Source organism: Anomaloglossus baeobatrachus, chromosome 1 (assembly GCF_048569485.1).
Source record: "Anomaloglossus baeobatrachus isolate aAnoBae1 chromosome 1, aAnoBae1.hap1, whole genome shotgun sequence".
Taxonomy (NCBI): Eukaryota; Metazoa; Chordata; class Amphibia; order Anura; family Aromobatidae; genus Anomaloglossus; species Anomaloglossus baeobatrachus.
In genome coordinates this window covers 132,216,832-132,233,169 of record NC_134353.1, presented here as the reverse complement: position 1 = coordinate 132,233,169, position 16,338 = coordinate 132,216,832, and the positions used below count along the sequence as shown (strand labels likewise).

The window sequence follows — 16,338 nt, the reverse complement described above, 5'->3', positions numbered from 1 at the left end:
AATGGCAGTGCTGGCTTATGGCATGTAGGATATGTGACTTTTGTTTTTGAAAAATTAGAGTTACGGATGCAACAATATAAAACACATTTTTGGGGGAATGGCAAAATTGGGTGATTTTGAAATTTTAGGATTTATTCATTTGTTTTTTTCTTTTTGTCACCATAGGGTATCTCAGTCATTTTGATTGCCTGTTTGATGCACTGATCTACATTAGTATTACATTACCAAATTACCTGCTGTGTAGCACAGGTTCATTGCAGTGCCAACTTGGCAGCCATGGGGGCCTTTATGACTGGCTCCCTACGATCGTGTTGCAGACTGACAATATGAAGGTTTCTGTAGCTTGTCAGCATGGGGGTTAAAAGAAAATCTTAGTATGACTGACTGTAAGATATGGTTTTTATGCATTCTTGTGCTTTTTGTTTTCTTTCAGCAAAAAATGAACTTGAATTCTGTTGCCACATGCTGCGGGGGACTGTGGACCCAAAGGAACCAGCTACATACGAATTTGTAAAATGCATTGGAAATTTCAAGTCTTTAAACAATGGTAAGTTGTGTTACGGTCTGCAGAGCACATCGTCGTGAGTAAAGAGGAGATGGCTCTAGCCTGTTATAAGCGTTTCCCATAATTACAAAAATCCCATTTAAAGGGCTCTGATGCTTAATGGAGATGGTCATACTAAGTCTGCCACAGTTGGAAGCAATGTTTCTAGTGAAAGGGGTTGTTCAGATCCGGGGCTCAAGTCTGTAGTCCCTCTGTGACTGAAAATGTTTGAATCCTCACTTCACGTGCTGTCAGGATTCTCCAACGCCTGGAGAATCCTGACAGCACGTGAAGTGAGGATTCAAACATTTTCAGTCACAGAGGGACTACAGACTTGAGCCCCGGATCTGAACAACCCCTTTCACTAGAAACATTGCTTCCAACTGTCCCCTAGAGTGACTACATTTTTAAATTTCAAGTCTGGACAACCCCATTAAGATAAGGGTGAGATTCAAAGTACTGCACCAAAGTTTTCTGATGTTCGTAATAGGCTATATTTCTTTGTCGCTCCTTATTGGGAGACCCAGACAATTGGGTGTATAGCTTATGCCTCCGGAGGCCACACAAAGTATTACACTAAAAGTGTAAAGCCCCTCCCCTTCAGCCTATACACCCCCCGTACTGCTACGGGCTCATCAGTTTTTATGCTTTGTGCGAAGGAGGTCAGACATGCACGCATAGCTCCACAGCTTAGTCAGCAGCAGCTGCTGACTATGTCGGATGGAAGAAAAGAGGGCCCATAACAGGGCCCCCAGCATGCTCCCTTCTCACCCCACTCTTGTCGGCGGTGTTGTTAAGGTTGAGGTATCCATTGCGGGTACGGAGGCTGGAGCCCACATGCTGCTTTCCTTCCCCATCCCTCAATTAGGGCTCTGGGTGAAGTGGGATCCTTTCGGTCTCCAGGCACAGGAGACCGTGCTCCATCCACAGCTCCTGAGGACCATGCTGGATAGGAGCCGAGTATCGTTCAGGGACATGGCCCTGCTACTTTGAGGTACTCTGTGTCCCCGTGGGGACCGCGCACAGCAACACTCCAGCATTGCTGGGTGTGCTAGTGCACCGGGGACAGCAGCGCTGACTGCGTTTGTGCCATTACACACTTCAGCGTCGCTGAGTGTGTTCGTGTAGGGGGACTGCCGCGCTGACCGCCGCTGCCATGGTTATCACTGCGGCGCGGCTGGGACTGTTAGTGCGCCGGGGACTTCCGCGCCGACCGCGCTTATACGGCGGCCGCGCTTATAACTCGAGTCCCCGGCTTTTGCGGCCTAGTCTCGTTTTCTTCCCGCCCCCAGCCCTGCCAGTCAGGGGAAGGGCGGGACGCTGTACAGGACGGCAGCACTGAGGGCTGGAGCATGCTTTGCATACTCCACCCCCCTCACTCTGCACAGTGGGGCACCAGTTCCCACACTTTTCTGGGTCACGCCCACGGCTCCCTCCTCTCCTCAGGACGCCGGCAGCCATTCCTCTCAGCTCTGCTAACGCTGGAGAGGAGAGACAAGCTCAAGGAGACCCAGGCAGGATTTCTGGTGCCCACACAACCGCTTTGCGAAGGCGGTAAGCAGCACCTGTGGTGCTGGCCCCACTAGTGCAGAAGTGTACTTATAGATTATATGATTATAGACTATACTTTACACTGTATGGTGCACTGTTGATTTTTGTCTATATACCCTCCTGTATTGATCAGAGGAGACAACAGCATGTCGTCCACAAATAGCAAGGGTGCCAAAGCACAGACTTACTATGCTGCCTGTGCAGCATGTACGGCTATACTGCCGGCAGGTTCCACTGACCCTCATTGTGTGCAATGCTCGGCCCCTGTGGCACTTTCTCAGCCGGAGCCTCTGCTAAGGGCGGCCCAGGGAGAACCACCTGTTAACACTGTCCAGGTGACAGGGACGGAGTTTGCAGTTTTTACTGAAAGACTTTCTGAGACTATGGCTAAGATATTAGAAGCCTTGCAGTCCAGGCCGGCATCTCAAGCCAGGGGCACTGTGGAATCATTGCCCCCTGGTCCCCCTCAGTTTGAACAGTAATGTCCTCCCGGGGTGTCTCATGGATCCCAGGGTGAGGTCTCTGACACGGACCGCAGCCCCAGACCGATTAAGCGAGCTCGCTATGATATCCCCTCGACATCATCACAATGTTCAGGGTCTCAGCGAGAGGACTCTCTGTATGATGAAGCGGAGCTAGCTGATCAGGATTCTGATCCTGAAGCCGCTCTCAACCTTGATACTCCTGATGGGAACGCCATAGTGAATGATCTTATTGCGTCCATCAATGAAATGTTGGATATTTCTCCCTCAGCTCCTCCAGTGGAGGAGTCAGCTTCTCAGCAGGAGAAATTCCGTTTCAGGTTTCCCAAGCGTACAAAGAGTATGTTTCTGGACCACTCTGACTTCAGAGTGGCAGTCCAGAAACACCGAGCTTGTCCAGATAAGCGTTTTTCCAAGCGCCTTAAGGATACACGTTACCCTTTCCCCCCTGACGTGGTCAAGGGCTGGACTCAGTGTCCCAAGGTGGATCCTCCAATCTCCAGACTTGCGGCTAGATCCATAGTTGCAGTGGAAGATGGAGCTTCACTCAAGGATGCCACTGACAGACAGATGGAGCTCTGGTTGAAATCCATCTATGAAGCTATCGGCGCGTCTTTTGCTCCAGCATTCGCAGCCGTATGGGCACTCCAAGCTATCTCAGCTGGTCAGGCGCAAATTGACGCACTCACACGTACGTCTGCGCCGCAGGTGGCGTCTATAACCTCTCAAACGTCGGCATTTGCGTCCTACGCTATTAATGCTGTCCTGGACTCTGCGAGCCGTACGGCGGTTGCAGCCGACAATTCGGTGGCAATACGCAGGGCCTTGTGGCTGCGGGAATGGAAGGCAGATTCGGCTTCCAAAAAGTGCTTAACTGGATTGCCATTTTCTGGCGACCGTTTGTTTGGTGAGAGATTGGATGAAATCATCAAACAATCCAAGGGAAAGGAAACATCCTTACCACAGGCCAAACCAAAAACACCCCAACAGAGGAGGGGACAGTCGAGGTTTCGGTCCTTTCGGGGTCCGGGCAGGTCCCAATTCTCCTCGTCCAAAAGGCCTCAGAAGGATCAGAGGAACTCCGACGCATGGCGGTCTAAATCACGCCCTAAAAAGACCGCCGGAGGTGCCGCTACTAAGGCGGCTTCCTCATGACTTACGGCCTCCTCACACCGCATCCTCGGTCGGTGGCAGGCTCTCCCGCTTTTGCGACACCTGGCTGCCACAAGTAAAAGACCGTTGGGTGAGAGACATTTTGTCTCACGGTTACAGGATAGAGTTCAGCTCTCGTCCTCCGACTCGATTCTTCAGAACATCTCCGCCTCCCGAGCGAGCCGAGGCTCTTCTGCAGGCGGTGGGCATTCTGAAGGCAGAAGGAGTGGTGGTCCCGGTTCCTCTTCAGCAACAGGGCCACGGTTTCTACTCCAACCTGTTTGTGGTTCCAAAGAAGGACGGGTCCTTCCGTCCTGTTTTGGACCTAAAACTGCTCAACAAACACGTAAGGACCAGGCGGTTCCGAATGGAATCCCTCCGCTCCGTCATCGCCTCAATGTCCCAAGGAGATTTCCTAGCATCGATCGATATCAAGGATGCTTATCTCCACGTACCAATTGCTCCAGAGCATCAGCGCTTCTTGCGCTTCGCCATAGGAGACGAACACCTTCAGTTCGCGGCACTGCCGTTCGGCCTGGCGACAGCCCCAAGGGTTTTCACCAAGGTCATGGCTACAGTAGTTGCGGTCCTCCACTCTCAGGGTCACTCAGTGATACCTTACTTAGACGATCTGCTGGTCAAGGCACCCTCTCAAGAGGCATGCCAACACAGCCTCAACGTTACTCTGGAGATTCTCCAGAGTTTCGGGTGGATCATCAATTTTCCAAAGTCAAATCTGACACCGGTCCAATCGCTGACATATCTTGGCATGGAGTTTCATACTCTTCCAGCGATAGTGAAGCTTCCGCTGGACAAACAGCGTTCACTACAGACAGGGGTGCAATCTCTCCTTCAAGGTCGGTCACACCCCTTGAGGCGCCTCATGCACTTCCTGGGGAAGATGGTGGCAGCAATGGAAGCAGTCCCTTTCGCGCAGTTTCACCTGCGTCCACTTCAATGGGACATCCTACGCAAGTGGGACAGGATGCCGACGTCCCTAGACAGGAACGTTTCCCTCTCTCAGGCAACCAAAGCTTCCCTTCGGTGGTGGCTTCTTCCCACTTCATTATCGAAGGGGAAATCCTTCCTACCCCCATCCTGGGCGGTGGTCACGACGGACGCGAGTCTGTCAGGGTGGGGAGCAGTTTTTCTCCACCACTGGGCTCAGGGTACGTGGACTCAGCAAGAGTCCTCACTTCAGATCAATGTTCTGGAGATCAGGGCAGTGTATCTTGCCCTAAAAGCGTTCCAGCAGTGGCTGGAAGGCAAGCAGATCCGAATTCAGTCGGACAACTCCACAGCGGTGGCTTACATCAACCACCAAGGTGGGACACGCAGTCGGCAAGCCTTCCAGGAAGTCCGGCGGATTCTGCTGTGGGTGGAAGCCACAGCATCCACCATATCCGCAGTTCACATCCCGGGCGTAGAAAACTGGGAAGCAGACTTTCTCAGTCGCCAGGGCATGGACGCAGGGGAATGGTCCCTTCACCCGGACGTGTTTCAGGAGATCTGTTGCCGCTGTGGGATGCCGGACGTCGACCTAATGGCGTCACGGCACAACAACAAGGTCCCAACATTCATGGCTCGATCTCAAGATCACAGAGCTCTGGCGGCAGACGCCTTAGTTCAGGATTGGTCGCAGTTTCGGCTTCCTTATGTGTTTCCTCCTCTGGCACTGTTGCCCAGAGTGTTACGCAAGATCAGGGCCGACTGCCGCCGCGTCATCCTCGTCGCTCCAGACTGGCCGAGGAGGTCGTGGTACCCGGATCTGTGGCATCTCACGGTCGGCCAACCGTGGGCACTGCCAGACCGACCAGATTTGCTGTCTCAAGGGCCGTTTTTCCATCGGAATTCTGCGGCCCTCAACCTGACTGTGTGGCCATTGAGTCCTGGATCCTAGCGTCTTCAGGATTATCTCAAGAGGTCATTGCCACTATGAGACAGGCTAGGAAACCTACGTCCGCCAAGATCTACATTTCTCGAACGGCGCCCCTGCGCCGCTCGGATGCACTCTTTGTCCTTGTCGCTGGCCAGCGTAAAGGGACACAAGCTTCCAAGTCAACCCTGGCTCGGTGGATCAAGGAACGAATTCTCGAAGCTTACCGTTCCTCGGGGCTTCCGGTTCCCTCAGGACTGAAGGCCCATTCTACCAGGGCCGTGGGAGCGTCCTGGGCCTTGCGACACCAGGCTACGGCTCAGCAGGTGTGTCAGGCAGCTACCTGGTCGAGCCTGCACACTTTCACGAAGCACTATCAGGTGCATACCTATGCTTCGGCAGATGCCAGCCTAGGTAGGCGAGTCCTTCAGGCGGCAGTTGCCCACCTGTAGGACGGAGCCGTTACGGCTCTATTATGAGGTATTATTTACCCACCCAGGGACTGCTTTTGGACGTCCCAATTGTCTGGGTCTCCCAATAAGGAGCGACAAAGAAGAAGGGAATTTTGTTTACTTACCGTAAATTCCTTTTCTTCTAGCTCCAATTGGGAGACCCAGCACCCGCCCCTGTTTTTGTATAACACATGTTGTTCATGTTAAATGGTTTCAGTTCTCCGATATTCCTTCGGATTGAATTTACTTTAAACCAGTTTATAATTTTTTCCTCCTTCGGGCTTTTGCACCAAAACTGATGAGCCCGTAGCAGTACGGGGGGTGTATAGGCTGAAGGGGAGGGGCTTTACACTTTTAGTGTAATACTTTGTGTGGCCTCCGGAGGCATAAGCTATACACCCAATTGTCTGGGTCTCCCAATTGGAGCTAGAAGAAAAGGAATTTACGGTAAGTAAACAAAATTCCCTTCTTTGTATTGACAAAGACTGAAGACGTAAGATTGAAGCCCCCACAATACTTTGTAGAAGTGACGAGCTTATATACTGAGACAGGTCTTGTAATGATTCTTTGCTTTACTTTAGTACCAAACGCGACACACAATGGCTTTGATGGAGCATTACAGAGGTCCCTCAGGCCCATCACGTATGAAGAGAGAGTGTGTTTTGTAGCTACGGTACGGCTGGCTACACCTCAGTTCATTAAGGTATGTCATCGTTAACGTTTGCAGTGATCAATTTCAGGACCAAAATGTTTGCTGCTTTTCCTTTGCCTCCTTGGAAAAAGCTACTACTTGCAGGAGCTGACTGTATTCTACATCTGACACATCAGTCCAACTGCTGGGATCAGATACACATTAACTCTAATCCTAGCAGTTTAACGCCTTAAATGGCACAAATGATAATGGCCCCAGCATCTAAGTGGTTTGGCAGAGTGTAGGCCTTTTTGTGAGCCCATCGCTACCCGGTGCCCTTGGTACGAGGATGCATATGTGTTGCCCAGGGAATGGGTTACTCAGTCCCAGGCGGTTTAGTACTGGGGAATGTCACTTTGTTGGCAGTTGCCCGGTTCCGTGCCCTGGGTGCTTTTTTAATGGGGTAATATACAGGGAAGATTAAAATCATTTGTGTGACGCCACCTGCGGGTTGCTGTTAATATGGGGAAACCGCTGCTGCTGAAGTGGTTACTCCCAGGGCTGGTGGTAATTGCAGCTGTGGTGGTAGGCCCTCCGCAGGCAGAGCTGAGCCCAGGAGATGTATGATGGAGTAATAAGGGAGGCCACACCGTGAGTTGTAATTAACAGTCTCTACTCACTCTTGACCCTCGGACGGATGGTTCAGGTCCCTGTATTTCCAGTGCCAGTCGATGACGCTGTTGCTCTGTCCCCGGCACCCTCAGAGTGGTTGGGTCCCCGTAGCATGGAGCGTTTGGGGCCCTACTGTCCCTTTTTGTGGCAGTCTCCTTGTCCGTATGGCGGGCAGTGTGGACCCTTTGGGGCTGGTCTGTGTCCCGAACCCTGGTTCTTGCTTTACTGCTGGTGCACCCGGATGTGTGGGTCAGTGAGGTCTGTGAAGGTCCCCTCACTGTGCAGGTATTTGCCAGACTGTATGAAACTGTCGCCTGACCTAGGGACCTGTGCCCTGTGCGTGCTCTGGTCCCAGGGGTACTCGGGTGTACCTACCCTGGCGACCTCTCTGCTGTGCCCCCGGGTCACCGTTACACGATCCAGCTCTCAGGCATCTCTTTCCATTTTCTCTTTCTGCCTGCTGTCCCCTCCCACCAGGCTGTCTAATACCTCTGGTCTGGTTTCGCCCTCCATGTGGCCATCCCCTTGTGTCCAACTAGCCAATTACCCCTGGTGTGGAGTGGTAACTAGGATTTTGGTGTGTGTGGGTATTGCTGGCACTGGTGTTTCAGGTCTCGGGGGTAGGCCCTGCATCCTGGTGAGGATGCAGCTCCTAGTAGTGCCCTGAGTGGCTCAGGGGTGCTACACATTGTTGTTTTGGAAACCAGTGCCCTAATAATAGTGCAATATTAAATACAGCAACAAGGGGGGGGTCTCCATTCCTGTATAATACACTCATATAGTGCTGGGCAGTCCACCTAGTCTAATAGTATGGGCATAACTAATAGCCTGCTAGTCAGACACTGTGCACCTACATGTGTGAACGGCGCCCCATACAAGTCTATTTTGTGTGCAATTTTATCACCAGCAATCACCATTTCCATGCATTGGTAGTTTGTGAGTGATTTCTCCATATGTGTTTTGCACCTGTGATGCCTCCATCGTTATTGGGGGCTTTGCTGCATCCTGTCAGTGCATTACATCCTTTGGGCAGGTTAAAGCTGCTGCTCTCTTGTTGTAATTGCTGAATTTTTGGAGCAAATTATATTCCTCTTTTTGTTGCTTTTTTATACAATCTTAATTAGTAGAGTTACAAATCTTGGAGTGTGGAGACATGAATACATTATTTACATAAAAAGATCTCAGCATTTGCTGTAATTGTAATGAGGCACTGAATAAAATGAACGTATTCATACTGCGTGATGAAAGCTATTTAACAAAACCCAAAAATAATTTCACAATTGCTGTTATAATTTAATTCCGTAATATGATGTCACTAAGAAATACAATGCATTTTAGCTTCTTTTGTTCAACAAGAAAGCTATCTCACAAGCACAACCTAGTAGAACGTGATCCCCAACCTTTCTGACTTTGAGGGCTCTTCTCCACTTGTGATTTCTATGTGCGAGTGCGATGAGATAGAAAATCGGATCGGATCGCACTTGCACCAGTGTTAATCAATGAGGCCATGTCCTCTTGGTAAATGTTTTACGGCACGTCTCGTGCTCTTGGTGAAATCGCAGCATGCTGCGATTTGCACAGAGTCTCAGCTCTCGTGCCCCCATGCAATCCTATGGGAGCGAGAAAAAAATCAGAATCCGGGTGGCATGTGTATGTTATACAGATGGCATACACATGTCACACGGATCTTTGACACTTGCATACAGCGTCAGACTGGCTACCGGAGGAATCTTCAGTAATACCAGTCCTGGCCGCGGTTACATGCATTGAACTCCGGAGCGGTCACCTGAGCTCCAGAGTGCAGCCTGAACAGCGAGCGCCGAGTGATTGATTCCCCAGCGATTGCTGTTCAGTTCAGCACAGCTGCAGACAGACTGGGCTGATCTCTGGAGCTCAGGTGACAGATCTGGGGTTCAGTGCAGGTAACCGTGGCCAGGCCTGGTATTACTGGAGATTCCTCTGGTAGCCAGTCTGACGCGGTATGCATAAACACTCACATAGCACCCGCTTGACGCTCGCATGTCATATGGATGCTATGTGAGGAAAAAAACACACACCGTACGCAGACCACACGCAGGACACTCGACTCACATTTGTAGCCGAGTGTCGCTGTGAATTTGTAAACGCAAGTGGAGAAGAGCCCTGAGAGCCACATTCAGCTCTGAGAAAGGGTCGTGCGCCACACCCAGTACTGACTCCCAGAGCCCCCATTACTGGTATAATGACAGCCACAGCTTTTCCACAGATTTCACACCGAAGCAGTATATCAATATTTTGGTGTTTCTACCTTATACCCATACAGAAAAGTCACCATCTGAGGACCTGTTTTTCACAGCTGTTTTCTAGACCTGGTGCTTCTGCACCAAGTTGGAAGACAGCCGCAAGCCACACGTCACATGCTTGTGATCCACATGTGACTCCTGAGCCACAAGTTGAGGACTCCTTCTTCAAGTCATTGTCCAACACTTTTTAGTGAGCCTTGTGACATGACCTGTGATATTTTCCCACTCAGAATGTCCTCTACAGACAGCCCTTTTCTGAATGGTTGCTCTTCATCAGTGTAGTGCAAAGATAAAGATGAACCTCTACTCCGGCCTCCAAAAATTAAGCTGATCCTACAGAAAGCAATCCCCAATGGCTACTACAGCAGGAGACTTATAGCTTTTTAAATGTGCAGGTGAATAAGGCAAAAGAAGAATGTTGTGTCCACCTTGACAACAATTTTTTCGAATCTGAAATAAAAAATAAGTTCAACAAGGGGGTAGTGTATCAAGATTGACAATTTGTACTCTAGTCTTCATACAGAATCCACTGGAGTAAGATGTGTTGAAGTCAGAATGTTCTCCAGTCCCTTTTTTGACATAAATGACTTAAGGCCGCTTTACACACTGCGACATTGCTCAAGCGGCGATCTCGTTGGGGTCACAGAATTGTGACGCACATCCGGTCGCTTTAGCGATGTCTTTGTGTGTGACACCGATGAGCGATTTTGAATCGTCGCAAAAATGGTCAAAATCACTCATCGGTGACATGTCCCCCTATTCTCGAATATCGCTGCTGATCGGTGTACGAAGTAGTTAGTCGCTCCTGCGGAAGAACACATCACTATGTGTGACACCGCAGGAACGAGGAACCTCTCCTTACCTGCGGCCGCCCGCAATGACAAAGGAAGGAGGTGGGCGGGATGTTACGGCGGAGGTTCGGTGACGCTGCTGTGGCGTCGCTGTGACACTGAACGAACCGCCCCCTTAGAAAGGAGGCGGTTTGCTGGTCACAGCGACGTCGCTAGGCAGGTAAGTAGTGTGATGGGTCAGCGCGATGTTGTGCGCCATGGGCAGCGATTTGCCCGTGTCGCACAACCGATGGGGGCGGGTACGCACGCTAGCGATATCGGTCACGATATCGCAGCGTGTAAAACGGCCTTTAGTCTATCATGCTGCGCTATTTGCTCATTTCAAGTTGGCAAAATTGGTGTAAGAAAAAAAAAAATTTGCAAATTTGGACTTTTCTTTCTAAAAATTGCTGACTTTCCCCTATAATTTTAATTTACTATTTTCTTTCACTTGCGTGCACAGCTCCTTTGTGTCTACCTGTTAATAGACTATATACAAACCCGATCCAGGAGTCATAGATATTACGCTACTATCTATTCAAACTCAAATTATTTCTTACTCTGTATGTATTTGAGTATGAAGTAGGGGATGGATGGAAAAAAGAATATCTGGAGGATCAGACTACGCAGTCTTTTTGTTGTCTGTTACCATGGTGATTCATTGACCTATATAGAAACTGTAGAAGCAAAAGATTTGTATATAGACGATTTGTAAAGTTATTTCATGTCTAGTACATTGAAAGAAAAAGTATGTCCTGCATTTGATGGTTTATTACTGCAGATTGTTACAGTGTAGTTTTCTGTCCTTGACACCAGGAAATGTGCACAGTGGAGGAGCCCAATGAGGAGTTCACATCACGGCACAGCCTGGAATGGAAGTTCCTTTTCCTAGACCACAGGTAAGTAGATCACAGAGGCTGAGAGTGGCGGTAGTGGGGGATGAAGAATACTTCTTAGTTACTAGCAGCAGCTCTCAATAATTAAAAGGGTCGTCTGCTGCTAAGACAATCCTTTCTCATTCATTATGTTTGCCCTCGTTAAAAAAAAAAAAAAAAAGCCTATACTCACCTCTTGTGTGAGCACTCACTCTCCCAGGGCTCACATAGCATTGTTAGGTCACACGAGTCCATTCCACAATTAGCACTGGCTTCACACTCCTCACCTTCAGACAAATCGAATATCAAGAGGGAGTCAGAGCTGCGACTCTTGATGTTTGATACGTCTGAAGGAGGGAGAAGAGAGCTGGTGCTGATTGTGCTTAGGGCTCGGTGACCTAACAGTGCTACATGAGCCCTGGGAGATTGAGTGCCGACAACCTGGAATGGTACTGGGATGAGAGGGGAGTATAAGTTGTTTTTTTTTTAATTTAACAGGATAACCGTGGGGAATTAGAACGGGTTGTCCAATTAGTGGATAACCGCTTTAAAGGGAACCTGACAGCTGATACATGCTTCCCAATCCACAGGCAGCATGTATCAAGAGACTGGCTGCATGAGTTTATCGATGTGTTTTTCTTTGAAACGCCGCAATATTAAAACCCCAGCGACGTCTCTCCTGCCAATCCCCTGGAATGACAGGTCTCTCCGTGCGCATATAGCAAGAGACCTGTCAGTCATTAGCAATTAGACATTGGTGAAATCATTCAGCCAGTGTCTGATACAAGTTGCGCTTCGTTTCGGCAGCATGTGTGAGATTCTATTCTATACTAACCCCCCTTCAGCTGGCCATTTTTAATTGAAAAGCTTTTCTACAAACCTTCATATTTTCATGCTTTTTTCTGGCTGATGTCAGATGGGAGGCTCTTGACTTCCGCCTGCTGTGCTTTTCTTATTCATAAATATTATCGCTAGTCTCCGACTCCCACTGCCATTTCTAAGCCAATGTTCAGTATAAGATATCATTTGATTTATATTTTTTTAGCTGCTGTGCCATCTGACTGAGCCATTCAATGTCTATGGTGAATGTCAAATGCAGTAGAAGTCTCTTTATTGTGTGTTGCACACACTGATAAGTAACAGAGACTTGTGGCTATAATTGTATTATATTTGAATGATTAGTTGCCTCAGTTAAGCCGCTTATAAACGTCTTAGGGGTACTTTGCACATTGCAACATCGTTACTGCGATATCATTGGGGTCAAATCGAAAGTGACGCACATCCGGCGCCGGTAACGACGTCGCAACGTGTAAAGCCTATTTGCACCGATAAACGATCGCAAAAGCGTTGTAAATCGGTGATCTGTGTAGCGTCGGACATTTTCATAATGTCGCACCAATAGGAGATACGATGTTGTTCCTCGTTCCTGCCGCAGCACACATCGCTGTGTGTGAAGCCGCAGGAGCGAGGAACATCTCCTTACCTGCCTCCACCGGCTATGCGGAAGGAAGGAGGTGGGTGGGATGTTTACGTCCCGCTAATCTCCGCCCGTCCGCTTCTATTGGCCGCCTGCCGTGTGACGTCACTGTGACGCCGCACGACCCGCCCCCTTAGGAAGGAGGCGGGTCGCCAGCCAGAGCAACGTCGCAGGGCAGGTAAGTGCATGTGAAGCTGACGTAGCGATAATGTTCGCTACGGCAGCTATCACAAGATATCGCATGTGCGACGGGGGCGGGGACTATCGCGCTCGGCATCGCTATCATCGGCTAGAGATGTCGCAGCGTGCAAAGTACCCCTTAGAGTATAATATACAATATGCATCCCTTCAACATGGAGCAGAGAGAAGACTTGAATTACTGCAGTCCTTTACTTCCCCCCTGCTGAGAGAATGCCATCATATCTTAGGCTAAATTCACACTGGGCATTTTTGCTGCGTTTTTGAGATCACAAAGATGCACCTAAATGCATCCATTTCCTTCCCCCAGCAAAGTCTGTGAGATTTCTATTTTGCTGTCCACACTGGGCATCTTTTGTTGGCTGCATTTCTCAAGATGCAATATGTCCATTCTTTTTGCGTTTTTTTCCGTGTTTTTGAGCCCTTCCAGTCACTAGAGTTGACTTAACGCATTGGGCAAAATGCAGTAAAAACGCTCTGCGTTTTTGATGCGGTGCATTTTTGATGCATTTTCAGATGCACTGACAAAAAAGATGTCGCGTGTGAACATAGCCTTACACATACACAATTACAAGCTATTTGTCAAGGGAACGTGAGAATATGTATGATGTCTTAATACACTTCGCTGATGTCTACTTTCTTTGTAATCTAGGGCTCCTCCAATAATCGGATATTTGCCTTTTGAGGTGCTGGGCACTTCGGGCTATGATTATTATCATGTGGACGACTTGGAGAATCTTGCAAAATGTCATGAACATTGTAGGTATTTTTGTTCTCTTTTTAGAGCATATTATGACCATAGTAGGAGTTAATGACATTGTTTAAAGGGGTGTTCTTATTTCCACTCTTCGTGGCTATGCAGCGGCCATGGGTGGTGAGCACTCAAGAAATAGGCAAGCAGATTGTTATTACTCAGGATTTGTGCAAGTAGCATAACCTGCTGCGCTATGCTGAGTCCGTAAGTCCTATTAGCTAATATTATAGCTACGGAAATGGCGAAGCACTCACCACTATGTTGTTTCTATAACCCTGGACTGTTTTGGTCGGTGTATAGGCAATTCTTGTCTCCATAATGAATTTATAAAAGGAGGAAGCCCTTTAGCACCTTAATGCCCTGTGACATTTATTTTCGTCACTGGTTCAATGTGGGGTTGTTTAGAGCAGTCACTGGGCCTGATCCATACTGAGGAGATTCCGGATATGGATCGCTTCAATCGCTGCTGTATAAACCATTATAAAGGGGTTGTCCCACGAGCAAAGTTCATTTTAATCAATACATCTTATAATAAAAATAGGTTCCACAACTGGATGTGTTAAAAATTAGTTAACATAAGCTTATAAATGTGCCCCTGTTATATACTGAGTAATGCCTGTGTTTGACCATACAGGAGCATGGTCTGTACATACCACATATCCTGGGCAGGGGAGGAAACAAGTGTATAGGCAGGACAGCATGGAATCACATCTGATTCTTTCTGTGAGGTAAAACATTTCCCGTCTGTTTCTAAACATGTTTTAACTCACAAAAATAACCACACACATCCAATTATAGAACTTATTTTTATTCCAAGATCTATTGATTAAAATGTACTTTGTTCGTAGGAAACATTGGCATTTAAATTGTTTGCTTACCATGCGCCACCTCTCAATGTCCCCCATGACATGATGGCAGAGAACAAATGGTTTTTCATGACAGCCAGGAGCTACTGAAGACCCCCATGGTTGCCACCTTAGTCCTTTTATGAAGACCATTCTCTGACTGGAAGGGACTACTAATTACACTACATACTGCTATTCCGTAGTTTTCCGAATCTTATATCCAGATTATTTTAACAGCACAAAATGCAAAACACAATGGCAGAATTTTTTTTTTGTTTTGTTTTTTTTTTTTTTCTATTTTACTCAACCTGGAATTTTTTTTAACCATTTTTTATTACACTATGTGGTAAAATGAATGGCGTCACTTTTTGCACAAAAATTAAGCGCTCATACATTTATACTCGTAAAAATTGTATAGCTCAAGGAAGAGGGGGAAAAATGAAAGCGCGAAACTGAATAAAATTACCATATTTTTAAAGAGATAATGAGTAAGGCTCAATGCATACTGTGTCTTAGCCATACATTTTAGTTTATGGGACTGTAATAGTTGCTAGTATGTGTTAAACCTAGTCATACAGCGCCATTCACTGGACAGAAGGCAAAAGTGTCCAACCTCTGTCTTTTTTTTTTTTTAACTTCATGAGAAAGTGCGTCATACTACGCTTTCCTATGAGGATCGCTGCCAAAACAACATGGCTAGTCAGTAAAAACTGTCAGGTATCTCAGGTCTCATTTTTGTGCCTTTTTATTACAGTAATGCAGTATGGGAAAGGCAAGTCCTGCTATTATAGATTCCTGACCAAGGGGCAACAGTGGATCTGGTTGCAAACGCGCTACTATATCACCTACCATCAGTGGAACTCCAGACCAGAGTTCATAGTGTGCACACACACCGTCGTAAGGTAAGGTCATAGCGTTAAGAGTGTTGTCTGTATATGTTTGATAATCATGGTGTAGGACATTATTATACTGTTACAAATTACCCCTTAACGACCAATAAACAGTCTTTGTTTTTAATGCCTTTCCAAATTTCATGATTTTTTTTTTTATTTGTTTGACATGGGTGTTTGAGGCTCTTTGTTATGGAAGAAAAAAAATATTATTCAGTACTATTTAGGAGTACATATAAAATATGGCATAATTTATATGCATTTTTGTCGAAAGCAAATATTTACAAATAGTACGTTTCTCTATTGCTTCATTGGGTGACACAGGAGTCCATGGGTGTATGCTGCTAAGACCAGGAGGTTGACACTACAGAAAAAGTTAAGGTCCAGTCACACTAAGCAACTTACCAGCGATCCCAACAACGATAGGGATCGCTGGTAAGTTGCTAGGAGGTTGCTGGTGAGATGTCACACTGCGACGCTCCAGCGATCCCACCAGCAACCTGACCTGGCAGGGATCGCTGCAGCGTCGCTACACGAGTTGCTGGTGAGCTCACCAGCAACCAGTGACAAGCCCCCAGCGCTGCGTGGAAGATGCTGCGCTTGGTAACTAAGGTAAATATCGGGTAAACAACCCGATATTTACCTTGGTTACCACCGCACGTGCAGAGAGCAGGGAGCAGCGCACACTGAGCGCTGGCTCCCTGCTCTCCTAGTTACAGCACACATCGGGTTAATTACCCGATGTGTGCTGCAGCTAAATGTGCACAGAGCAGGGAGCAGCGCACAATGCTTAGCGCTGGCTCCTTGCTCTCCTAGTTACAGCACAC

General features: G+C 47.9%; 1 protein-coding gene across 2 annotated transcripts in view; it reads left to right on the top strand.

The window, feature by feature from the left end:
- Positions 1-16,338, top strand: part of CLOCK (clock circadian regulator) — an 81,608-nt gene that overhangs the window by 32,068 nt on the left and 33,202 nt on the right. For both annotated transcript variants that reach the window (XM_075347051.1, XM_075347050.1), the window contains 5 exons: positions 434-547; positions 6,639-6,760; positions 11,289-11,371; positions 13,675-13,781; positions 15,376-15,523. In XM_075347051.1, coding sequence (XP_075203166.1) covers positions 434-547; positions 6,639-6,760; positions 11,289-11,371; positions 13,675-13,781; positions 15,376-15,523 — 574 coding nt within the window. The remainder of the gene's footprint in view (positions 1-433; positions 548-6,638; positions 6,761-11,288; positions 11,372-13,674; positions 13,782-15,375; positions 15,524-16,338) is intronic.